Raw genomic sequence first — 27,065 nt, forward strand, 5'->3', positions numbered from 1 at the left:
AACAGTAAACATTCTAGGAAGAAAAGAAAATCAATCAATTTGACGTATGACCTGCAGCTCCATCCTCACCTCCCCTCTGGGACTGGATCTCCTTCTTGGCCTGCTCCAGGATATTCCTGATGGCGTCGTCTGACCCAGTTTCAGGAGTTCGGATGCGCGGAGTGATGCTCCCTGCCACAGAGGGTAACAGAAAGAGATAGAGGAGAGAGGAGGGGCATGAGTGGGCTGGTTGATCAGAGAGCAGTTCCAAGGCTTTGCTTTTGACTGGTAGATCAATGGCTGCCTTTGAGCGCGTGCTGTCTGAGGTTGCAGTATACGGGAAGCTCAACTTTCAAAAGCTGTGAATCTAGGGAGAAAACAAAGTTTAAAAGTAACACTACAAACATGGCAGAGGAAGCCGCGATGAAGTCACGGATGAGGTCCAAGTAGATTAGAGGGTTTAAACGTACACGGGTCCAGAAGCCGAGCCACCAAAACAAGATGGCATGATTACGTCTGCTCTAAAAACTTGTTGGTTCAACTCTCAAAACTATTTTTTTTTTGTTTTTTTTCAGCAACCCAGTTTTGGTAGCTTTAGTCACCTGTGGAGACGCCTGTTTCACCAGTTCTTTCGACACCATTTGTTTTCAAGGCAAAACAAGGGTGAGGTAAACGCTAATCCGTTGATTTTTAACCTATTACACTTAAACTTTAAAACATTAGTCAACAAACACCATGACACGACCAAAGTACATACATATTTTCAAGATGTATTTTAATTTATTTTAATTTTAAAGGGTCATAAAGTCATCTTCCGACAGCTGGGTACACTAGATCTTAGAAAACGTTGCTCAAACAAATATTTGCTCGAGTAAAGATTTGATTTATTGTCTATATTCAGCTGCGGCTGAATGAATATTTGTTGTTCTAGTACGTATTTCCAGCAGCAGGACGCTGTATGTGAGATTGACTCAAAATAAACTACAGAGCCCATTTTCATGACAATGAAAGCAACAGTGTGGCAACAGTGTGGCTTACTGATGTGTTTTTGGACTACAATGGAGCACAGAGGAAGGAGATATATCGGGCTTTGACTACACACACACACACAATACTTCTTAGGCAGATACATTCAGTGTTGCTTTTGGTCTATTCATAGATTTGTTGGCATTAAGAAATATATAGAACATCATCCTTTAACTGTCATTGTAAACTATGCAGTGGGTGAATATGAATGACATTTCATTCACCCTACCAAAACAATAGTTTAGAAAACATGGTGAACTTGTTTAAAAATCCATTTTTATTGCGCAGGCGACAAACACAAATAGAGCGTTTTCATTCCCAACGGGACCTGCATACAATTTCCGCCACCGTCTTTTCCACTCACCTCTCTGTCGGACCTGGATGGTCCTAAGTGCTAGGATGTTCTGTTCATCAGAGAGGAACTGCTTCATCTTAATGAAAGGTTCTTTGCCTTTCACCGTCAGCTTCCTCCAGGGTTTGGGTCTTGCCAGGATCTCGCTGACCGAGCCCTGGGAGAGGCCCAGCACGTAGTGGCCGAACACGCGCTGGCCAATGTTATGCTTCAGCAGCTGCTCCTTCACCTGGAAGGCGATCTCTGCCGTGTCCACTTGGTCGTCGTCTCCCGCGGTCGAGCTGCCGCTTTCCGACTGGTCGCTGGGCAGGCCGGCGTCGACGCTGCCCGACCCCACGGACCCTTGGGTGGCTGACATGAGGGCGACTTTGGCGGCGTAGAGGGCGGTGGGAAAAGCCACGAGGCCCTCCTTTTTAAAGTGTGGGGAAAGGAGCTGCCTGTGAAGGATGTGGTCCCCTGACAGTCGGTCCCCGGAGCACGGTGAGACGGAAAACGGACGCGGTAGATCGTGGCTGGAGGAGGAGCCGTCCAGTGTGGGGGGACCGGGGCTCGGGGAGGCGCGGCCATCGGCGTGAGAGGAGGACGAGTGGGAGCCGGGCGGCCTGCCAGTCTCCCTCCCTGCATTCTCAGAATGGTCATCATCTGGTGACAGAAAACACAACAAATGCAACACATGCTGGTTAGTACGAGTGTAAACAAACCTCGTATTTATTATCTAGCTGATAGCAGATATTCCACTAATTCAGTAGCTTTAAGGGGAGAGAGGGGTATGCCATGCTGGTATCTGACCCGGGATATTGCTGTTACATGGCATGCGCTGTAAACTCGGCTACTAAGGCACTTCAAGATAATTAATAAATTGACTCACTCGCTCTCTAGCCTTGCAAACACAAACTAGCACATCTTGCAGGCTCAGTTTATGCAAAGAGATTTAGGCATTGACTCCAGAACTGATTGACCAATGAGTACCAAGCAATCATTGAATTGTGGGGAGCTTGCAGAAACTTGCTGCTTCTCGTTAAGAATTGTTCGGTTATCTATTTAAACTAGATGTTACAGTCAAACAAATCTAACGTGATAGACATTAATTTTACCAATGCTGTGCAAAATTCGGGCCTTTTCCACCAGGTATTTGTGAGATGGAAGAAAGGCCTCTTTATCCCGCAAAATAGCCTCTGCAGCCTTGGCAGCATCCTACACACACACACACACACACACACACACACACACATAAAACACACACGAGAACAAAAGCTGTTAATTTTGGATTAATCAATTGCAGCGGCTGTAGATATCCTTACAAAGGATGACGATCAGTGAAGCATTCAACGGCAGTGCTGTAGTTTAAATTCCCCGACACCAAGAGAACATTAAGAAGAAACTAAAAGGTCTAAGAGAAAGACGAGTCTGGTTGAAACTGAGATGATTCAGCAGTAAATACATATACATATATATACCTGGGACGAGCTGCCATTGGCTGAGGCCATCTTCATGACCTTCAGGATACTACGGACAGAAACAAACGTGCAGAGAAAGTCATTTCTTTGAACTAAATGCCACATTATTGTGAATGAATTACACATTCAGACTACACTAAAATGATCACCTGAGTTCAGTTTTAATCTCTTCATAGTCCATCTGCGATTGCAGTTTAGCTTCTAATCTCTGGAATGGAAAAGCAGAAGCGACATGTTTTAATTCCCGTTCATGAAAGTCTCATTAGTTCTCAGGACCGAGGAGGTGTTTCACATGTTCTGTCACCTCTCACGCGTCGCAGCCACTCACCTCGATAGCTTCCGTCTTATAGGCCAGCTGGCGCTCCAGCTCTAGGATGTGATTGGCCGAGGTCTCTTGAACTTCCTGCAGCGTGAACTGCAGCCGCTGAATGTTTTCAAGAAGTCGGAGGATTTCGCTGTCTTTAGCCAGCAAGGCGGCCTCCAGCTGGGAGGGCAACACCTCGCCGTTCTCGCTCTTCTCCTGGCACGGTGAGAACGAGACAAAGCGCGTGAGAGGGAGGAGAAAGAAGTGATGAAAGGAGCACGCATGTGAGGAAAGGTGACAGGCCAGCCAGTGAATCACAACCTATGCAGTGTGGATATGATTCAGGCAGTTGGAAAAGTGAGAGAAGTAACCATTAATACTGCATTTCAATGTTTTCCATTGTGAATGTGTCTGACAAAAAGGTAGTACATGCTTATACCAGACTTTGTAATCCAATGAAATATGTCTACATTTAGGTGTGTTAGTCATAATTTGTTCATTTCAAAGAGATATTTATGATGTTTTAAGACCAGAAACTATATGTTTGACAGGTGATCAAGGATCTTTACATATTAGTTTGTCCTTAAACTAATATAAGTTAAGTTAACAAATCTTGTTCAGTTTCTTAAACATTATAATGGCTGGATTATTGGCATTTCCTTGTGTTGTATTTGTCCTGTCCTGGGCAATGGGTGTTGCTGTTATTTACTTTTGCACATGTGAATCTATGTTGATACAGGTCCTCGAGGGGTCAATGGGGAATAAACTCTGAGTCTCAGTCAAAAGGTAAATCTCTTTTTTTTTCACATCACCATGGTGGATATATTGTTGGATGAGGAAGCAGACTACAAAGTTGCAGAAACAATCCCAAAAGCGGCCAAAAATAAGAATCTACAATAACCGCCTCGTGTATCTCTCTACATCTATGTCCGGCCAGACTGCCATCATTGTATCTTATTAGACACCGTGACAAGGAAATTGTGAGTTATGGCTAGAAAATGTGTTGTGTGAGGTCACACTGACTAAATCTCGTCAGTGTGACCTCAATGCAAATATGATCAAATAGGAAGTTCCCTCCAAATAACTCTGGCCTTGGCTGAGGCATGAGAACAAGCATCCGAGTAGTGGAATAAGTATATAATATTTCCTTTTTCAAGTACAAAGTGGCATAACACAAAAGTAATAAAGTAAAGTACAAGTATCTTATAACTGTCCTACGGCACAGCACTTCAGTAGATTAATTTAGTTACATTCCACCACAGAACAGACGTGTTCAAAAATCGAATATTCTCAAATCGAGTCACGTGATTCTTACCCTGCTAGCGCCCTCTGCTGGATGGCAGCTCCCTGTGGTGGCAGTCTGGCCACTGGCGATCTGCTCCTTGAGCCTCTCCACTTCCCTCTGGGCCTTCTCCGCTCTCTGTGCACAGACAAGGCATCACAGCGTTACCCTTTTCCGTACACTGGCCGCATCCATCGGCTAATGAGATGATCAAGGTGAGAGCATGCACATAAATCAAAGGAGGCGCCCTTGCTCTGAGATGTTAAGAGCCGAGTGAAAACCTGAGCCGGGGCCCCCGTGCAGACGAGTGCAGCCACTCGGCGTATTCTGCTGAGGGGGCTGTTTAGTCGGCCCACTTTATTCCCCAAACTGTTTACCTGCTCTGTCACACCCGGCCTGCTAATTAATGATTCATTTTGAGAGCATTTATCTAGGAGCTGCTGGCAGAGAGCAGCAGAGGGAGAGAAAAAAGAGAGCACGAGAGAGAAAAGCAGAGGGGGTGAAAGAAAGGAGCAGAAGAGAAGAGGTATCACCAGGAAAAGGAAGCAATCAAGGCGGCGAGATAACGGAGGGCCCCGGCGTTTGGCGCTCCGGCATCAATCGCGCTCGGCAGTCTGCCGTTCTCTGCTGAGTGGAGCCGTGCTGCCTTAGCGCCCACCGACGGGGGCTCAGGTTTACACTCGCTAATCACACACTCGTGGGAGGGGAGGTGGAGGTGGGAGGAAGACGGAGGGAGGGGACACAGGACGGAGGGTGTCTAATTAAAGCCGAGGCTTGATTACAGGAGTGATTACCTTAACGAAGGAGCATCTCAATCAGAGAAGTGCAGAGGAAGGCTGTACTCACCTGGTTTGCTTTCTCAAGATTTGCCATGATGGCGTCGACCTCCTCTGCCCTGGAAAAAAAACGCACCCAGTCAGATAACCGCCGGATTTACTGAGAGACGTTCACAGCTATTATATTATCACAGGTTTTGTTAATAGGGGACATTTGTTCTCTTGTCAAACAGTTCCTCTTACGCCACTCTTAGCCACGATCTCAGACTTATACAACGGTTGAATTTAGAGGTGTTTCTAATATTTTATCCAACTAAAATCTTCAGTGGATGAATGTTTTGTTACACTGCATTAGTTTTAGTTGTACTTTATAAAGTGGCAAAATAATGGTATCACTGCCCCTTTTTTGACACTTCAGTACGATACAGCAGAACTGTAGCCAGGAAGTAATAATTAAGTCATAAGTCCAAATTCCTGCAGTGTAACCACACCTCAATTTCATTTTCATTTGAATCCTTTAATTTAACTTTTCATTTGTTTCACCTGTTTCATCTGTGCAAAATGCCAGCAATACTGTGGTAAAGAAATATTAAATACCAAAAAGATCACATTAAGATATTGAGTATAACAAATATCATAATCCACAAAGTGCAAATTGTGTGCAATGGTTGAATATAAACTCCTCGACAGGCCATTGAAAATCCTCGATATGAAGACACAGGACATGAAATGACCTCTGTGTCCTCAATCGTGGCTGCGTCTCGATAGATGTACGGTACGTATAATTCATATCCTCAGAACTCATACATCCCACCATCAGAGTATTCTAATTTAAACAGAAGCTCAGCGGGATTATTCATGAGGTTTGTTTGAAGTTCAACAGTTTCCTTTTGCACACGTGGGACCAGCTTTTCAAAAGGTAGATAGGGATGAATTAACGAGGATGCTGTGATTGATTTAAATATGCACAAGTTTCTGGACACAGCTGCCTTTTCCCCAAAAGAAAAAAATGTGTTCAAAGAACATGTTAGACTTTTTTAATCCACATTAAAGAAACTACATTCAGCCGAACCTTCATCCTCTTCTGCATAACTACCCGGAGTATTAGTGATCCAAAGGAATCATGATGTCAAAAGAGAAGAAGACAATACTATATCTACGGTGACATGTGGAGTCAGGCGGATAGTAAAACCGTCTCAAACCAAATCTGCCGGCGTTCATGATTATCAGAGTTGTGTGGTGCAGCCCTGGTTTCAGAGGGTCTTGGCGATGCCCCGGTCCCATCAATAAGGCCAGGATAGATGGCGCCCTGCTGACAGCCAGCACTAACAGGTGTCAGCGCCACGTTTAATGAACTTGTGCAGTACGGAAAATGTTTTGTATTGATTACCTGCTCAGCTACTCAAGCCGAAGCAGACAAATCGTCTTTCTTATCAACATTGAGGAAGCAGTCAGTGAGAGTAATAGAGGCCGGCCCGGCGTTCAGAGGCTCGGGGTCAGGGAGGGGGGCAGCTTGCAGCCTCGGGGTCGGGCACAGAGGAATTTGACCAGGACAACGCAAACACACACACACACACACACACACACACACAAACACAAACAACGTAAACAGAGATGGTCTTTCAGACTGCAGAAAGAAAGGTAAACCCAAAACTGAGAATGTGTCCAATCCAACAAAATGGATGGCGGTGGGTCTAGAAACATCAGTTCAATTGCGCCATGGATTAAGCCTGGGAGAAAATCCATTAGCAGCGGCTGACTGTGCTCTGGAGCACAACCCAAACAAAGGAGTGTTTACTTTGAATGTCTATCGACATCCTTCATACAAGCTCAGATTCATTTTGGGCGTGCGGTGGATACATTGCGCTCAAAGACCAGGACAAGGTAGAGTGTTTTCTGAAGCAATCTTTAAATGGAGCAATTCTTCTTGAGGGCTGTCATGGCCCAGCTGCCAGTGAAGGCAAACATAGCGCTCTCATCGACCTGCATTAGTGGCTGAGTCACTCTCTGCCTTTACAATTGCATTCCTCAGCTTTACACTGGACATGAGTTTATGCAGGCAAAATTAAAAAAAAGAGCGACGACGGTAGGCCACAGAGAAGATGGCAGTGTGTGTAACCACGGACGAAGACATGTAAAAGTGTGTCCCCGAACCACGTGGAACAGTAAACGTCAACACAGAACGTAAACTGGGAGGCAGACTCTTACTTGTTGGTCATCTCCTGGTTGTATTTACACCGCAGGTCCAGCAGCTCCGTCTGTGCGGTGTCCAGAGCTGGAGAGAGGCAGACAGCAGGAGAAGTGAGACATTAACTTCCAAAACAACACATGAACCCTGACCTTAAAGCTACATTACTGAATTCATTTGCCAATATGATTTTTGGGCTCCACTAATATGTAACTAAAACGTTTGTCTGCCCTCTGATTTTCTCGCAAACCGTTCATCCGATCGACTTCGCACACGGCTGTGTGCGAAGTCGTTTGGATGAGCAGTTTTTAAAAAAAAGATTCCACGAAAACTGCAAGCAGCGATATCGAAGGCCACGCAGTGAGTCCATTGTGTCTCGTGCCGTCGGTCTTTTCAAAATACAGTTCATACATTACTAATGTGGGGACACCATGAACAGCCAAATAACTAATTGAATGAAGATGTTAAACTGTTACACATGATGGAAACTCAATTCAATTCATCGACGTGTCAGTTCGAACTCGAGTCAACAAAGCAGCTTCTGTGTTTCGGCTTCACAGTCAGCGTACGCGTAGCGGCTCAGGTTGAAATGAAATGTAACCGCTCCAGTGCGTCGTGTCAGTGTTTAAACCACTTACATGAATGCAGAACCTTGATCTTCTCCTCGGCCTCTGATAGTCTGTCAGCCAGACCGACATTGGCGCTCTCCTCCTCCTCCCTGGGAGAAAAGAAAACTGTTATTTCTTTACACATTTAAAGCCAGAACATGCAACTTAATGTCGTGAGACAGAAAAACACGTGTTAATCTGGCTGGAAACAGCAAGTGTGACAAAGTTCTCAAAGATAGATTTTTAAAAAAAGCTTTCAATGTTGCTGTGTTGATGTGTCACTACAACCCAACGTTTCCCCAGGACCAGCTAAATGTGAGTTTTTACGCATTATTGTACAGATAAAAAGACAAATGATCCTCTAATTTGTCTTATATCATTACAATTTTTTATATTTTTGCCTCAGCACGAACATGGATTGAGAACATCTCTGCTTTGAGAAAAGGTTCAGAACATTAAACACATTCCCTCTTTCATATCATACCGAAAGTAATATCTTAATGAAATGTCAGTGGCCTGTGCACTCAGGATTGGTCGACACATTAAAGGTTCAGTAGGTAGCTGGTATGAAAACAATAACTGTGTCATATTTTCTCAAACTGTTACTATATACAGATGTGTCCCATTTGCAAGAATCCACCGCGCCCGAGGGAAAACAACCAATCCCAGCCGAGGAGTCTCTAACGCAGCTGTCAATCACTGCTCGTGAGGCCCGTGAACTCTGATCAAACTGTAGGCAGAACAAAGAAACGTGAGAACGTTTTGGACCCGGCCGCCATGTTGAAACAATCGGGCCAAAACCGAGCGCCGCCCGCCGGCCGGAGCAAACTTTCTCACTATCAGAATCTTGATTCATATTTGATCAGCGCTGCCTAGTCTGACAGTTTGATTGGAGTTTGCGAGCAATGATTGACAGCTGCGTTAGAGACTCCTCGACTCCTATTGGTTGTTTTCCTTCAAGCAAACAGGATTCTTGCAAATGCTATTAAGAGCACTAAGAGGAGGCAGAGGAGCCAGATTTTGTTTTTCTCACAGATTATCTTTCTCATGCACATGCTTTCAGGATAATTGTTTGATGTATGAACCTAATGTAAATCAATAATGATTTTCAGTAAAAAGCAGGGAGTGGATCTGGTTCTCACCCTCGGTTCTCCGCTCGGTCCTGGTAGTTCTGCTGCGGAGAGCCTGGGGCCCCGGGGGCCGGTGTGCTGTTGGGCGTCATCAGGGAGGCTGGAGACTTGGACTCTGGGGCCTCCTCTGTCACCGCTGCCCCTGAGACTGCTGGACTGTCCTCTGACGGCTCTGTGTGGAAGAGAAAGGCCGGCATTAGTTCTCCGACGTCAGCTGCGAGATCCGATACTAACGGGTAAAATGTGACAGTTTAATTGTATTGGAAATATCACCTTATAGTGAGAATTCAGCCCCAAATCCAAAATACATATTTTTCCTCTTACCCGTAGCGCTGTTTTATCAGTCTAGATTGTTTTGGTGTGACTTGTCTAGTTTTGGAGATATTGGACATAGAGATGTCTGTCTCGGCTTGTGGTGCTCAAAACACCAAAAAGATACATTTTGAAAGGCTCAACAGCCATATCTCTTTTCAGACATCATGATCCGCTTACTCGAGTTAATCCACAGACCTTGTTGTGAGCAGTTTCCCAGAAGGACTATTTTTCTATTTATTTTCCAGATATGCAGGTAAAAAACCTTGTACATTTAAATTAAATTCCCAGTACTTTATGTATGGCAGCAGCTGCTCCAGTGCTGCATTAAAAGAAATTGCGTTGCAAGTGGGACTTCTCCTTGATGTAGATGGCTTTGGCCTGACCTGTCTTTTCAAGGTACTCCAGGTGTTTCTTCCAGTGCCCGCTGATCTCTCGTACCAGGGCCTCGCTGTCTGGGGCCGAACTGTGAAGGTGCTGCAGCCTTTCTTCCAGGGTGTGTGAGGCTTCCAGCACAGGTGCTGGATCTGTGAGAACAGACACAAACAAATCCCTGCAGAAACAGCTCCAAAGATTCACATGATCTCCATACACTATATCTTTAAAAAAAAAAAAAGAAGCAAAAGTGATTTACTGTGTGCGCCGCCTGTAAAGCACTCTACAGAGCGTTCTGCATCGCCGTTTCAACAGAGACGCACTATTCCACTGAGACTTGTTTCCAAAGAGTGACTCTTAGACTTTCCCCACTCAGTCGCCTTTGAACATTTCACAGGCTGGACCTAATGACACAAGTGCTGTTCCGACCCCTTCACATGTACAGAAATCAACTCTAATGAGTCTTCTCATGTGCTGATGAACGGCAAAAGAAGACTAAAAAGATTGCAGTGAATATGTGACGGAGTCTCAAGTCCCGAGTACACACCTAGGCAAAAAGTCTGCTCCTGAAAAGGGGGGAAGAAGAAGAAAAAAAAAAGCGGGATTCTTTAGCACAACAGAGGAGCTGTTTTGCAATGCATGCGCGGCAGCACCGGGCCCATGGGGCCAACTAGGAGGCTGTTTCTCAGCTAACAAGTCTCCTCTGTATCATTTGATCATTTAAATTATTATGCCAGGAATTCTCAGGAGGCAGCTCGGCACTCCACATCACAGGGCTGTTTTTAATCTTCCCCTTCCCTTTCTTCCCCTCCCGAAAAGTTCAACAGCTCACAGAGAGAGAGCTGCTCCTGTTGTGTACCTGCCTGCCGAACACCAAAGGAGGTGACTTCTAGTGCCAAAGCACAGAGAGGGAAGCTCAGGGGAGCTCCTTGACAAGGGGGGGGAGGCAAGATGTAGAGCCAAGCGCACGCACACACACACACACACACACACACACACACACAAACACACGCACACACACACACACAGGAGCCCTTCAAAACTCTAAAAGAGGAGGAAAATCGCTGCTTTGCTGCACAAACTTTTCTCCCACAGCTTTCATCCACTCATCTTAGACTTCTGTGTGGAACCCAATTGGATCCCTTCTTCAGTTTGGGCACTGACTGAAGTGACTTTTCATAAGAAGTTGGAGCCACAGACGTTTAAACTTTGCCAGATGCCACAGAGAGAATGCAAACTCTGAGCCGGCAGGCCACGAAAACAAATAAATGCTCATCAGAGAGCCAAAACCTCTGCAATGTGCAATTTGTTGAAATCCTGGCCAATGCATTGCAGCTCGCCGTATCTGCATTTTCATCAGACAAACATTTTGGGCCATTTAATTGATCAAGCTATTTTTTTTTCCCAGGACCGTTTACAGTCAGACAATGTCTGCATTCATTGTTACACCAGCTCTGGAGATATTGCATCAGTCACAAGGGACATCACTATTAAGAGCAGAGCTCTTCTGAGACAAACAGGATGACTTAAAGCACTGCTATCCCATCGACCCACTGTCACAGAAATCACTTTATCAGCCTCTTTCCCATATATCTTTTCAACTTTTAATGATCAAAGGACAGAGATTATAGTAAGGGATCTCTCACACACGGACAAGCCGGGATTATCAATCAGTGGCAGGGGAGTAAAGTAAAGTCAAATATAAAGTGAAGGGATAGAACTTAAGTCTGTATACAAAATTAACCCCCGTCAAAGAAGAGCAGCAGGGATACTCTCCAAGGGCCCGGGATCTACAGTTACTGAAGGAGTCCAGAAAGACTGCTGATAACTTTGGAAAATAGAGCTAATTGATGTAGCTAATAAGAAGCACTTTTTCGAGCAGCTCTGATGCTAAATCCACCAAGTAGACCCTAGAAAGGAAGAGGAATTCAGCATTAACCCGACCGCTCACATCCCTGTTAATCGAGACGCAGCTGACGAGGATTGCGTACATCAGGTGAGTCACATCCGTCTCGCGGCGAAAAATAAACGGATCAATTTTTAATTCATCCCTGATCTTAATTACAGATGATTGGATGTCTGCTCTGGGGTCATGATAACTGATCGTGGGCAACAGCAGCTCGGTTTTAACTGATGAATCACGTGGACATTTAATACATAATTTTCTCTGGCGAACAGCCACTGGGAAGAGCAGAACGGCATAGTGAGGTTCAATAATGACATGCTGAACACATGAACAGATTTTGTTCACTCACAATGTGCCGGACATCAAAGGATATTTATGGTTTGTTACAACATATATGTTATAACAACATACTGTGCAGTAGGAATCTCTTCCAAATGATTGTCTGTCTGATCGTCTGACTGCTCATTTAAATTGACAAGAGAATTTTAAATGGACATTTATACAAATCAGAACATATGGTGGGTGGGTTTAGCTACAGAAGTTCAGGAAGACTCCCGAAAATCCAAACTGGCCGGTCATCATAGACCTTTTTATTATTTGTTATGTTATTATGTCAGTAAATCCTGGGCGTGGCATTGCCCGGCGCTCGCAGCACACATCACAGAGCAGAACGCTGCCTGCCAGCCTGGGCCAATTTAATACTTTCAAAAATGAGGGGGAGACAAGCGGGCCCTTCTCAATCTGGACCGATCCACGTTTTGGTTGAAGTCTGATTTTCATGAAGAACGTGACAAACTGTGACGCGTGTATTTTTGCCTGGCTGGTCTTGTTTAGATTCAGTGCAGTGGTGGCGTGCTGATACAAACTGAGGAGGGAGGACATCTGAGATCATCAGATTCTCTTTATACCACAGCAAACTGCATTAGTGTTCAAATTACTGCCAAAACTCTGCTCACACAACAGGCCTCTCCATCGGAAAGTCACGTGCTGAATTTCACTTCCCAGTATGTTAATAATCAAGAGATAGAAAAAAAGTGTTTCAACAATAATGTTGGTAATGAAGAGATCCTTGAGATTCAACCGTATTACCCACTGACAGGTTAAGAAAGAAAAAAGTATGCACTAAGGAACATTTAAAAAAAGTTATAAAGTTATATAAAGCATGGTGTCCTGGAGGCGTTTTCATCCTCATACTGGTCTGCAGATTGCTGTGTGTGTCGTCGAAGTTAGAAATTACAACGTTCTGAGCACAACAATAAGACCCACGTTGTGATAAACCCGGACTTTCTAATAGCCAACAACTGTTGGCATGAGTTTTAATTGTTTTTGCACATCTTCAGCTGCATTGGTATTAGGTTTCATCACTTTGACTGAGCGATAATGAGGCCGCCACCCCGTAGCTGCTTCCTTGTGGTCACTGCGTTGCTGCGCTATTGCACATCTCCAAGCGGGAGGTAGTTACTGGGTCCGGGTGAGCCTTCAGCCCAGAGCAAGCAGGAGCCAAAGCCCGTCAGAAGCCGGACGGCTCAGCGGACTGCAGGGGGCACCGGGGACGACGGTGCACAGGTTCAGGATGTGTGTCGAGGTGGTTGGGGGTGGACCAGGGTGGTGTGCGCCAAGACAAGCAGGTGTGTCGGGGCGGTCCGTCTTGGCCCTGTCAGCGATACACCATCATTAGGCGGTGTGGGCGCAGCAGGGTGCACCATTATGTCTCCCTGGGCCCTGTGTAATTACGCTCTGACATAATTAACCCAGCAAGCCCATTAGCCAAGCATTGGCTGGCTGAAGAGAGAGAAAAAAAAAAAAAAAGGCTATAATTATTTGTTGTGCGCATGTTAATGAGGCCAGCTGTGTTCCCATCATACAACACGAACAAATTAATTTACAAGGCTGTGCTCCAAGGTTTTTTCTTTTCATTCAAAACAGTCTTGTTTTTTTTTTCCCCCTCCGAGTGGACTTCAAGGTCCATAAACACGCTCTGCCGCTGCTGCAACAAACAGTAACACTGCTGTAATATTGTTGTCAAGAACCAAAACTAGGTTGAGAGAACAATAAGTCTTTCCTTTCACCTCCACAGACAACGTAAAGTGATACAAGGCAAGCGGGATAAATTGTTGCCTCTTTCTGCTGCCTGTCAAGGATTAGTTTCGATTAGAGAAAAAATAAATGCTTGGAACAAATTCATAAACATGACTTTACTGTTTGTGGTGCATTTTAAACCAACGAGCATTTGATATTCAGATAGCAAAAAGTGCCGCCTGGCCTTGATGTGGGAGAAGGAGTGAGAAAATACAAAAATATAAAGATAGGGGGGGAATGAAAGAAATGATTGTGGGAAGCGGCGGCTTTTGTGTGTGAACAAAACAAAGCTGAAAGAGAAACTTTTTAACCTGTTCTCTTCAGTTGCTGTTCCATGTGTTTGTTTGACAGACTGAAGGACGAAGAAGGAATGACATCAATACCGAGACATTTTTTTAAAGCTCAGAACAAAGAGCGGAGCCAGAGCTCGGTAGCATTTAAAATTAACACCAGATGCCGCAGTGAGGAAAACAAAAGTGCCAATGACATATTTTTAAAAAAAAACATAAAACAACTTAGTCTCTTATTTTTGAGAATTGTAAGACAAATCACAATGAATGAATGTCAGAAATACACCAGTCTGTAGACTTTACATTTTTCAATCCCAAGGTTAAATCTTATCTGCTCCCAGGCACACACATACACACACACACACACACACACACACACACACACACACAGACACAGACACAGACAGACATTCCTATGCGGGCGCACACACACACACACACATACAGACATTCCTGCACACACACACACACACACACACACACACACACACACACACACACACACACACACACACACACACACACACACACACCTACACACACACTCTCCTGGTCCCTCTGGGGTCTCATACTCCACAGGGATCAGTTGGAGAGGCCCAGCTCTTTTATGAACATAATGCATTATTAACCACCTCAAACATCTCCTGGGCCTTTGTTTATTACTGCTCTTATTAATCACTTGTGCATAATCTCGTCCCGCCCAGAGAGCTTTCATTTTCCATCAGCTTTTATACGTCCTCATTCTCTCGACAGACTGCCACACTCCTTCTCCCCTCTCATCCTGACTGTAGGTACTCAGCTGCAAAATTACAATAAAGGCAGCTTGCTGTGCCTTGCAGGGCTCTCTCGCTGGTGCTTGCTTATGTACATGAAAGGTTGAGGAAGGACAACTATTCTTTGTGCATTTGAATGACTCTGAATTACTAAGGTCACTGAGTTCCACGCTGATAATCTCATAGCCGAGGGAAACATCTGATGTGAATATGTAAGGCACTTACAACCATCTCATTTCACAAGAAGACGTGCGACCTAATGTGACAAAAAGCCGCTTGCACTTGTGCTCTGCTCCGCAGTACCGGTGGTCACCACTAGCAAGCACTGTTGCCATAACATTTCTCACACACACACATGGAAAGCCTCACACACCTCAGACATGCCTTGGGCCCTGGCACGCGTGCGCACACACACACACACACACACACGCACACACACACACACACACACACACACACACACACACACACACACACACACACACACACACACACACACACACACACACACACACACACACACACACACACACACACACACACACACACACACACACACACACACACACACACACACACATACTTAGAGGGGTGTATTCAGATCAGAATCTTCACAAACTCTCAGTGAGCTCCCCCCTCAGATAAAAGGAGCTGTGTTCTAAAGGAGAGAGGGAGTGGGGTGGATCCTAAGGGATGAGTGTGTGCACTGAGAGGAGGCGAGGAAGAGCAAACACCTGGAGCGTCAGTCTTAGGGCTACGCCCCTGGCGACGGGGCCTCGCTGCTCTCACAGAGGTGGCGACAAACGCAGGCGTTCAAACGCCACTCGCGCACACACACACACACACACACACACACACACACACACACTCGCACACTCCAGCAGAGAAGAGCAGAGCGAGCCGGTGAGGAGGAGAGGAAGAGAGAGAGAGCAAGAGAGGGAGTTCGGTGCATACTCTGGGAAACCGATGAATTCGGGCAGAAGCTGCCACTGGTTTTTCAGCGTTCAGTGATCAGGACTTGTTTATCTGCACTGATCAAAACCGTGCGGAGGTGATATAAACATTGTTAGGGAAGCACTGTTAACAGGCTTCTTTCAAGCCCCAGACTGGGTAGGAGTTACAGTGCACAGCATGGGGAGATGTCACATGCAAATCAAAATATAGAGCGCTAATGAAACACTCCAGTGGATTGACATCCCGGCTTAGGGGCCTCATAAAAGGCAAGAAATCACTTCAATCACTTGCATCAAGAAGTTATTTCTGTTCTGAGTTTATTGTTGTATTCGAGTTGCCATTGAACGAGAACATTATCTGGCAATAACAAAGAGAAACATTATCGCGCCGGAATCTCACAAATGTATCGGCTACGTTATTTGTATTCAATAGTGGGCACGGCAAAGTAGATAACTGATATGTGACCAGATGTTAATGATAGCCAGATACAACAGGTCACATATTGAGCTGCTGCTGTGTGTGCCCCCCCCCCCCTCCTCCCCCTTTCCTTGTTCGCCTCTTGCATTCATTAACTCCGGTGTTGGCCCGCTCTGATTGGACCGAAGGCCTTAATGTCCGCACACAAATGAGCACGCACACGTCGAGAGAGAGGCACTTTCAAATGAAATAATAGGAGGGGAAAAAACGTCCTGCAATGAATAGTAATAACTGCATTAAGATTAACGAGCATGGCGTGTAAAGAATAATTGCATCTGTCAAAAGATTAAAAATACATGAGCTGTAGCATTTGTTGGGAGAACGGTGGGAACGCTTGCTGTTGTGTTTGAGGGGCAGAGAGAAATGAAGTGGGGCCACAGCCAAATGACTGTCCTCCGGTGTACCTGGAGTCATCCATTCTAGCGAGGGGGTGGGCAGGAGGGGGAGGGGGAAGGAGTTGTGACCTTGGACACCAGCAGCAAGATGCACAGTGACAAACAGGCACAGGATACTGTAGGCCCTCCTCACAGATGGCAGAGGCTACTTGGGCCGGACACAGAAACACTCTCAATGGTCTGACCTCGTTTTGGCTGCAGCCAGAGAAGAGGGAGGCTATCAGCTGTGAAAGAAACTAATGTCGGGATCAGCCATTTGCTATATCTTTGCCTTTTTCGCGAAGCAAACTATGTCAGATTAGGCAATCAATGAGTCCTAAATTGTTGCCGTGACTTGGCTGGAAGACAAGGACCGCAAGTTGGACCCCGACCAATCTTAGCTTGTCAGCTTTCACTTCATCTTCGTTGGCTATATTTACAATGCTGCTTTGGGTTCACATCACAGGACGTGAAGTAGAAATGTGGAAACTAGGCAGGAGGCAAAGACAATCTGACACAATAGTCTTTTTTTCGGGATATAGTGAGATGTCCCATTGAGCCTTTATTAGGCCGTTGAAGTTACTTTGGCATTAAAGGAGTGAAGGCTAATTTGCCTAACAGGCAAATAACAGCTTATTTGCCTAAAAACCCAGAGACGTACTGATTGCCTCCTATTCTGTGACAACACAAGCGTCTAAGTTATTAAATAGAACATCAAATTATAAAGAAATGTGCACCATTTGGTTTGGTTTTGCGTTCTTCTCAGACGTCTATACAATCAAACTTCTTTTTTCAAGCAAATAGTCGCCCCCCGATGGCCATTAGAAAGAAGGCAGGTTTAAGGCACTTCTGCATCAGCTTCCCTTTCGAGACCCGGCAGTTTGCTTCCTGGTGACACAAGCTGCAGCCAAAATTCTTAAGTGTGTAATGTTATTACTTTTTTTCCATCGAGTAATGAGTACTTCCTTCTGTTTTTCAGACAACTGTTTAGCACTCTCTGACTGAGAAAGAAAACAACTGGCTCCCCCCCCCCCAGACTCCCTTTGTAAAGGTAAGGTCAAATGGAGGAAGGCGGCTCTCTGTGTTACGTCACCTGATGCAACCTGACACAGGAAGGTCTACTACTGTATACTCAAAAGAATGACCACACATACGCCGTGTATATAAAGAGACAGAGAGGACAACAATATGAGGTACCTTGGAAACACTACTTTAGTTTTGTACTTACACATCAGAGTTCTTGAAGGCAGTAGCCTTTCTTTTTATGATAAAGTCTTTGTTCTTGAACATAACAACTCTTACTATCCTTTATTGTTTGTGGCAAAAATATATCCCGCACGACGCTCCTGGGCTTGAATTAAGGCCTCCATATAAAAGGTATAGGTCAGAAAATCAAACTGAATATATCTTCAAAGAACGGTATTTCTTATCAAGAAAATAACTCCATTCAAAGTGTACGTGTGTGAATGTGCTTGTGAGTGTGGTGGTGGTGGTGCAATATCAAGCGGGGGACTTCAAGGAAAAATGGAGACCTTTAAAAGTCACTTGCTGCCGTCGCTATTTCTCTGACGCAGACTTTTATGTTGTATTCATTGAATCTGTAAACAGCATTCTCTACTCCTGCCACAAGTGTTTCTCTGATCTAGACTGAGATTGGGCTGCTGTCTCCTGCAACAGAGAGCAATACCGTACACGTGCCCCGGCACTGAAATAACAACTGAATAAACACACAATGCGTCTTTCCTCCGCTCCAGCGAACTGCCTTTGCCCCTCTCTCCCTTTTTTCCCCCCACTGGCCTCATCAGGCCTGCGTTCCACATGAAGCCAGACTTCAGTAGGGATTTTAATTGGCCCTCCACAATCAACAGCAGAGCTCCTCGAGGATGTGTTCGCTCCTCAGCCGGGCTACACTCAAGGACCAGTGCTGGGTTTTGAAGTGGCCTCACGCAGAGTTTTGGAAACCACTCTGAGAGCACAGACTTTGAAAAATAGATAAGAGCCACAGGGTATAGGGTTTTATGTATCTTATATCCATGTGCTGTTGCACCATATCTATCTATGGCAAGACAATTACTTTTGTGTATTCATATACATATGATATGTCACAATCCTAGGGCTGGTCCAGTGATAGTGGTAGAGGTTTCATTCTAGAAGTAATGTGTGAGTGTGCTGCTGCTGCTGTTGTTTATGAAGATGCACAGCTCTGGTCTTAGTGGGAGACTCACCTGGGGCCTCGATAAGCTGTTTGTAGACTCCCAGGAACGCAGACTCGGCCTCCTTGCTGCGCTTGTTCAGAGCAACCACCTGCAGCGGAGAAGATGCCATTAAGGTAAACATCGACTGGTATTATCCTGGCATATGTCGAGCTCACAGTGCACAGAATATTTACATTTCAGGCATTTAATAGATTTTTACAGAGAGCAGAAAACACTTCAAATTTTAAATTGCCAACAATGAATCGATAGCGACGAGAGCAAAGGTCAGCCTCACAGCATCCTTCCAATAAATGAAACAAACAGTCCTGCATGCCTTGTATATATGTATTGCCTCTTCAGTACATACAGTATAACAGAGAAATACTGTGCAGTTCAAATAATGTTGAGCATAGACTGACCAACACATAGGTTGTTTTAACATAAGCACACTGACAACTAGAGAGACAAGGCGTAAACTACGACGATGTCCGCCCTGTTCAACTGCCAAGCTGCTGCATGTTGTGAGGTGACATTTGGCCTGTTACATGGAGGTGTCGGCTTGCACGAGAAGGCTCGCCAGTGACGGTGGCCTCCATCACCGGCAGCGCTCGGCACCTGCTATCCTCGGCTCGGCGGGTGATGCAAACCAATTAACGATTCATTAGGAGGGACAAAGAAAGCGAATTAGCCACCACCTGGCCCCATGGAGAGGGCACCTGCACTAGTGGCTATGTGGGTTAGCCTGCTCGCAGCTCCCACTAAGACCTCGGCCCTGTTTGTGAGTCAGAGGACGCGCTGTGGCTGCCTCTCGACGTCCTCTGCTCCGCAACAGTAAATCAGATCAGGCTCTTACAACCCCCCCCCCCCCCCCCCCCCATAAGCAGACAGACTTCAAATTATTGTCATCTATTGTCTATGTCCTTTCTGTCACTGTTGATTACAGCGTCTGCCGGATCGACTCAATGGACTCCACATCGGAGGGTCAAGTGCGCGGTATGGCTGAGCCCGGCTGCTCATCATCGGTCAGACCACACTTGAAAAACGTTCATTTTGCTGAGGCTGAAAACACTTAAGTGTATGGCGGTGGTGTGTTGGGGCCGTTTCGTGGGGGTTATAAATAAGGTGTGTGGAAAACAGCGAGGGGCGGCGAGGCGAGCCTTTGATTTACTGGAAATGGCTGGCGTCTCCCCTGGGGAGGCATAACGACAGCATCATGTTTAAAGAAAATATCATAAAGATCAAGCAAATCCCCCCCCATCCCTCCCACTTGGAGCAGCTCAGAGGAGTTCATGGAAAATGGAAAAGGCTGGAGCCGAATCAATACAGATGCAATAGTCCGGAGCTCTCAGCCAGCTCCCTGCTACACTATGCTGTGCTGTGCTGTCGTTTTACTCAGCTATACCCCCATTTAACCCACACACACACACGCACACACCCTACCCACCAACCTCCATCTTCCCCCCCACCCATCTCCCCTCTCCATCCAGGACACGAGGTTCATGTTGGCTTGTTGGTGAGAATGTGTGAAACAAGTTGGCCCCATAAACAGCTTAAAATGTGGTGTTATGAGTACATCAACAACTAGTGTTGGCTCGGCTAAGCTTTGAGAGTCTGGTTTTTTATGAACGGGAGCAATTTTGTGACCCTGAGTGTCACCACTAGCCAATAACAACCCTCCGCTCTTCAAGGTGACAACAAGCAAAGCTCCAACAGCACTTTGTGACATCCAGACAAACTATCAACAACCTTTAGTTTACACCTGAACTACATGGCCACGAGAGCCGGGTGGCTGAACCCACTGCTAAGTCATCTACTCTTCACTGACAGTCTGCTGGCTGGCCCCGTTTCCCTCTGACGCATATACATCAAATGAGGCTCCCAACTGCATGAGTAAAAAGCCTGAGATCCTGTGAAGGCAACAGCTAGGGCTCCGTCTTCCAGACACACGTGGGGTCTCATGGCCCTCCATCATCCTTTAACGAGAGAACACGGAGATTACCTCCACAATCACACCATTAACCTGCCTACAGACACTAGTGGAGACATCAATCACACGCCTGCCTGATGCCTTCTCACGTTAGCGCCCGCTATGCGTACAGATACACCCCCCCACCACCACCACCACCTCAACCCTTGCTATCATCAAAGCACTCTGAGGTGTCGTGCATAATACGGGCTGATCAGGGAATCATCTCATCTCCATGCTAATCCACCTCCAGCCAAGCACATGGGATCTCAGAGCCAGAAGTCTCATACTAACACAAACGAGCTTATCGGGTGCTTGTACAGAGAGGTGCAACTTAAGGAAGGGCGACAACTGGAGAATCTCCTCTTTCTCTCTCTGGATGCGAGATCTGGCTCAGACCCGGGCTCCGACTCACAGCGCGTTCTTTGTTTTCACCCCATTTGTGATAAAGGATATGGCTACCGAGGGAATGGGCTTGGCCACAGGTTGAATTTTACAAGCAGGAGTAAAGCCCGGGGCAAGAGTAACAAGAGACAAAGGAAACCTGTTAGCGCTCCTCCATAACTCTTCAAGCAGCAACAGAGTGGGCCGAATACAGCCTCTGGGACGAGGCTGCTGGGAAATACTTACTGATAAGCCTGTGAGAATACTTACAGTGCCCGCTACTGTGTGCGCCTGAGAGTGTGTGAGAACAGGCTCGCATGAGAAGTACATGAAGGGGGAGAGAACAAACGTGGAGTGAAGTAGAGGAAGCCGAGTGAAGGGCTACGCAGACAGACAACGGAAAAGAGGGGTTCCCATAAAGAGCGCAATTAGCAATTATGCAGTCATCAATTACAATTATCACAACTGGTGATTATGCAATTATCACTCTAAATCATCGTTTTCCCCCTCTGCCTTACCAGTTTGCCACCCCCTGTGATTTGGTTGTTTGAGGACGGGTTGTGATGATGCAGGTGATTAGAGTGTGTGTGACGATGATGGCGGTGTTGGGGCGGGTGGAAAAGGCAGATCTTGCGCTCTCTGTATGTCTGTGTGTGTGTGTGTGTGTGTGTGTGTGTGTGTGTGTGTTCATGGATACACTGTTTCCATCTCTAGGTGAATGTGGTTGGTGCTGTGGGTGGTATGGGGGACAAAAAATGTATGGTTCCACAGTCCCTGAGGCCTCCAAATTACCTGTCATCTTCCCCATGATGCAAAGGTCAGTGCACAATCATAGGGAGTCCATCCTACTGTGCTGCTCACTGAGCGCCAGTCCGGCCCACAGGCTGACAGGATGTCACAACAACCCCGGTCCCGCTCCATGCTTATTAGAACAAAACAGTGGGAAGCCCACCGCCACCGCAACACCACTTGTCACAACAGCTTCCCGGAGAATCCACCAAATTCACGACAAACATCCAGTCCTTGGCGTTAATATGAGAAAATGAGGCAAAATATGGTCAAAGCTCTATACCGTGTGCAGTGTTGTAGTTCTTTTCAATCTCATCATCCGCTTTTCAACTTCAAACGTCCTCCATTTTCAGTGTCGCCATTTTGAGCCTTGTATAATGTCCACTACGGAAAATTGGCCCATTCCTAGTGGGGGTGTAAGAAAATATCAACACACCAATACAGTATCTCAATATTATGTTTTGAGATATTTAGGCTATTTAGATTCTCAAAAACACCATCTATTTTTGTTTAATAGTTTACATGAAAAGATTTAGGGCAGAAAAAGTAACACTATGGTGTTAGATGTTAGGACTTTGATGTGAATCCAGATGTGACTGTTCTTCACTCAGATTGTATGTGCGCATGGTGGTATGTTCTTTATACTGTGACAGTTTTCCTCAAATGTTTTTTTTTTTTTTAAATCACAATATATCGCCTTGCTTATGGCAATATATTGAATTGTAACCCCCGTATTGTGATATGTATTGTATCGCCAGATTTTTAGATCTTCTTCCTCATACAATATCTTTAGTAAAATTGCAATAATAAAGTACCATACACACCGCACAGTGTCTCCAGGTACAATAATATAGATAATAATATTGCAACTAACAATTATTCTCATTCTCAATTCATCTATAAAATATTTTTTTTGTGAAAAGGTAATCAATTTGTGAAAATATTTCACTTAAAAATCTTAAAACATCAAACTGGGAGCAGATACATTTAGCTCCAAACATGACTTAAACAATTAATTGATGATAGAAAATGTTGAAATATAAATATTCTGTCAATTAACTAATTGATTCACAGTCTAATTGTTCTCTCTCTCTCTATTACAGATCCAAAAGCGATTAAAATATTACCATAAATAATAGTTCTTTAATAGTTCTAATAATTAAAAACTCAAGCTAAGCCAATGGTCAACTGGTTTATTTTTAAACGTTCAGGAAGTTCCTTTACTTCCTGTAGATTTTATATTACATATAACGTATTTGTAAGTTGTCCATCTCCAGCTTTTTTTTTTTTAGCTTTTTAATGTTTTACTGACTCTTTTTAATGTTTAAATGAATGTTGTCAACTGTTTTTAAATGTTTTCTTTTGCATTATGTTTTGATGCTTTTGATGGTTTTATGTGAATCACTTTGAATTGCCTCGTTTTTGAAATGTGCTAAATAAACTTGCCTTGCCTTCTGAAGAGCTCTTAAAAGGTTAACATGTAAAACTGATCTGATGTTGAATGCAATTTTGAAGAATATCAAAATAATCTCTTCTAAATGGCAGACTTCCTCAATCATTGAGGACAACGCGATTTGGTTGTTTCGTATAAACAATTCAAGGAAGAAACTTGCAAACCTACAGGTATGTTTCTGTACATTTATATTTTTCCAAAAGCAGATGCAAACCATCATTTTCCCTTCAGACGCGTGCGAAAGATCATATTTTAGCGGCGCCACCCAGCACTTTTGCAGCTGTCACCGCTGGCGTTGGTTTTGCGTTGAGCGTAGGTTCAGAAGAGAGGAAGGAGGAGAGAGATGAGTTGGTGCGGAGTGACTGATGAGTGGGTGGAGGAGAGGGGCAGAGGTAAAACACCAAGGCAATACAGTCTGGACGGTGAGAGAACCATGTACACCCACACGCACACACACACACACACACACACTCACACACTCACACACGCACACTTGAACTTGGGACGCGTGCAAACACACACGTCAAGTCGCACTCACGCAGATGCACACTACACACAGACTTAGTTTGAAGGCAGATTTAATCATGGTGACACCCATCTGAGAGCGGTGGTAGCAGCATGGCGGTGGCCGTGGTTCGTCTCTGGATGCCCGGCGAGATGAGCAGTCAGAGCACTGACACACATCTCGTCGCCACGTCAATTCCAATCAGTGGTGGCTGTCAGTCAACGCGCTGCGCCGACAACGGAGTGACACCACCGCCACTGCAGAGAGCTGCCGTCTCAGCCAAATAAATGGCCGAAGCTGACCAATTTTCTTTTGTAGCGCTTAACCAGTCCTGATGTAAACGATGCAGCGACAAATTCAGAGTAAAAATACAGCTCGACTTATGGGAATCCTTATGGGAGAGGCTCATCTGAATTGGAATGGACAGTGTACAGTCTAAAGCAGAGCGATATAGGTTTTATAACCTATAAAACACCAAAGTCACTAAGATTCATCCTCTGGGGACCATGAGTGTCCGTACGTCATTTCAATTGTCATCAAATCGTTGCTTGGATATTTAAATCTGGGCCAAAATGGTGTACAGACCGACGGACACAGGAGGTGTTTTACTTGAATATCAGACAAGAGAAAATGAGCGAGACCTCGGGTCAGTGTCCCAGTAGAGAGTGCCGATAATGACCCGGGCTGATAGGAGAGTAGATCTCTACAGATCAAGGTGGAGCTGACGTAAGCCGGACGGACGAGGCTCACAGAGCAGCACGAGAGACAAAACATGGCACGACATTAAACCCAGATCAAAGGACCGGCTGTCTCTGGCCCACAGCAGGTGCCTTCTGGGTCCTCCTCACCATCAACAGGCGGCAGAAGCGCCGCGTTGCCCTCCCTTCTCGAACAAAACTCAAAAGCACCAGCCTCGCCGCTAAAACACCTCAAAGTCACGGCAAAGTCAAAGTCAAGAGCCGCCGAGAGAAAAAGCGAAGGGGAGAAAACAAATCTTTTCTGAATGTCTTTGTAGTTCAAAAGACAAGGAGTTGTCATTTTCTTTGAGCTCGCACTTTCAAACGTTTGATGCAGCGAATGACCTAAACCTTGAGGAAAGTGTGTCTGCTGGAAACGTATCCATCACGGCACGATGGGAGGCAGTGGGGGAGCGCTGAGGCTAAGATGAAGGCACCAGTTGATGTGCTGAGCGGGAGGGCTGTGAAAAGTAGCAATGAGTGCACCTGGACTAGATTTCAGAGCTAAGAGAACTGCTAAGAGGAGAGAAGAGAGGAGAAGTGTCGGTAAGGGCTAATTATACCAAATAAAGTGCCCCCATTATCTTGGTACTGCACTGCCCTAGTGAACAAAGCTACAACAGATGGGGTGTCATGGGTAACTATGCCAATGTGAGCCAAAGCCCTGGAGTGGATGGACCCTGGCAGGCCGCTGGTGGAGCAGCGCTGGCAAGAGGGAGGCACAGCTGCATATCTCGCCCTCAGACACATGTTGACAGTGCTTCTCTAGCCCTGCCTACACTAGTCAAGGTGAGACAGCATGACATGAGGGGAGAGAGAGAGAGAGAGAAAGACGGAGAGAGCGCTCAACTATGATGGATAGTGCTCTCCATCCACCGATCCTCTCTCTCCCTCTTAGAAGGCTGGTGACTTTCCAGTGAGGCAATTATCATTGCGGAATGCATAATAGCCTAATTAATTACAGGTGTCAGCGCTGCCTTTGTTTCAGCATGGAGGAACATCATGCCAAAGCCGCATCCGCTAGAAAGGAGCGGCGCTGATGAACGAGCCTCGAACGGCGGCGAGAGGAGCGCCGGCTGATGGAGGAGCGGGACGCCGCGGAGACGACTTGAAGTCTGCCAAACAACCCTGCGTCGGTTGCTCACCGAAGATGGATCGGAAACACATGGTGCAGAAATTAGGTCCATTATTTGCTTGATAAATCTGCCGTTGTCTATCGCAGTGCTCGAAAGGAAGATCTCAGGTAGGGCCTGCGTTGGTGCGGCTCGCCGGGTAATTTGGTTCCGAGTAGCAGAGACCGGCGCGGCGTCGGTGGCAGCACTATCAACAATGATGCATCCCCCCTTTACCCCGGCGTTCCTTACAAACATGGCATATCATTTGTCCTGTCAGATTTGCCGATTTCATTCATTGTAGCGAGAAAGCCGGAAAGCAAGACAATTGCCGGGGAGAGAGAGAGAGAGAGAAAAAAAAAAGACCTAACGGGACCTGGGAAGGAGAGAAGTGAATGATGGGGTGACTAGGGAGGAGAGACAGCACAGAGATTCCTGTTATTCTCCTCCTCGGCTAAACACAAGCACACATTGGTGCAGAACTTAATAGAATGCCACATTCAGTGTGTGTGTGTGTGTGTGTGTGTACTGTACAGCTTGTGTGTCTTTCTATTGGGGGGGGGGGGGGGGGGGGGGGTCCTGGCGGTAGTCTGATAATCCCTCCGCGCCCCCAGGCAGTGGGGGCTCATTGTAGAGTACATTGAGTCTAATAGGAGCGGGCGCTGCAGTTGTATGCAGCTCTCCCTGCTCCCACTGTGAGAAGAGTTTTACATAATTAATGACTGTTGATGTTTCCCAGGTAGTCGCCCTGCAAATTCACTCCAGACTCGGCTGCCACCGCCGTCGGTTCCACAGAGAATGAGAGACACCAGAACAGACAGCTTACATTACAGGCATAAATAAGGCAATTTTGTACAGTGTCTTCAGACATTACTGTGAGGGGGGGTTCAGGGCCACTGATTCGACTTGCTTCAGAGAAACACCCCGAAAGAGCTTTTCGATGTCTGAGAGTCTGCAGAGAATTTGCACTTGATGCGAGTGAAACTGCTTCCTTTAGTGTTTTCATAATTCTGTATGCCGTTAGTGCGCGGGGGGCTCTTTTCAAGATACCAGTTGACGGCTCCAGACGGATGATCATTCACGTCTGCATGAATCATTCTAATCTGAATGTCTATCTTAATACGCATGAGCCTGGTGGTCTGGGGCTGTCTGTTCCAGACCTTTGACAGTGTGGTGAGGCCTCGGGGCCCTGCACATATCGCTGGGAGGCAGTCCACATCTATAGTGGAGCATGTTGAATTAAACATTTAAACACGACACCAAGGAAAGGCTATTTTTTACT

The 27,065-nt window shown here is 45.8% G+C and overlaps 1 protein-coding gene across 1 annotated transcript in view; it reads right to left on the reverse strand.

Moving 5' to 3' along the window:
* Positions 1–27,065, reverse strand: part of cux2b (cut-like homeobox 2b) — an 84,030-nt gene that overhangs the window by 5,887 nt on the left and 51,078 nt on the right. Inside the window, exons 4-16 of the mRNA XM_034541207.1 lie at positions 18,868–18,946; positions 9,801–9,941; positions 9,115–9,274; positions 8,003–8,082; positions 7,385–7,451; positions 5,247–5,295; positions 4,434–4,538; positions 3,143–3,334; positions 2,964–3,022; positions 2,815–2,863; positions 2,452–2,551; positions 1,370–1,999; positions 70–171 (exon numbers count right to left, since the gene is read on the reverse strand). Of these exons, the coding sequence (XP_034397098.1) occupies positions 70–171; positions 1,370–1,999; positions 2,452–2,551; positions 2,815–2,863; positions 2,964–3,022; positions 3,143–3,334; positions 4,434–4,538; positions 5,247–5,295; positions 7,385–7,451; positions 8,003–8,082; positions 9,115–9,274; positions 9,801–9,941; positions 18,868–18,946 (1,813 nt within the window). The remainder of the gene's footprint in view (positions 1–69; positions 172–1,369; positions 2,000–2,451; positions 2,552–2,814; positions 2,864–2,963; positions 3,023–3,142; positions 3,335–4,433; positions 4,539–5,246; positions 5,296–7,384; positions 7,452–8,002; positions 8,083–9,114; positions 9,275–9,800; positions 9,942–18,867; positions 18,947–27,065) is intronic.

This window comes from Cyclopterus lumpus, chromosome 9 (genome assembly GCF_009769545.1).
Source record: "Cyclopterus lumpus isolate fCycLum1 chromosome 9, fCycLum1.pri, whole genome shotgun sequence".
NCBI lineage: Eukaryota > Metazoa > Chordata > Actinopteri > Perciformes > Cyclopteridae > Cyclopterus > Cyclopterus lumpus.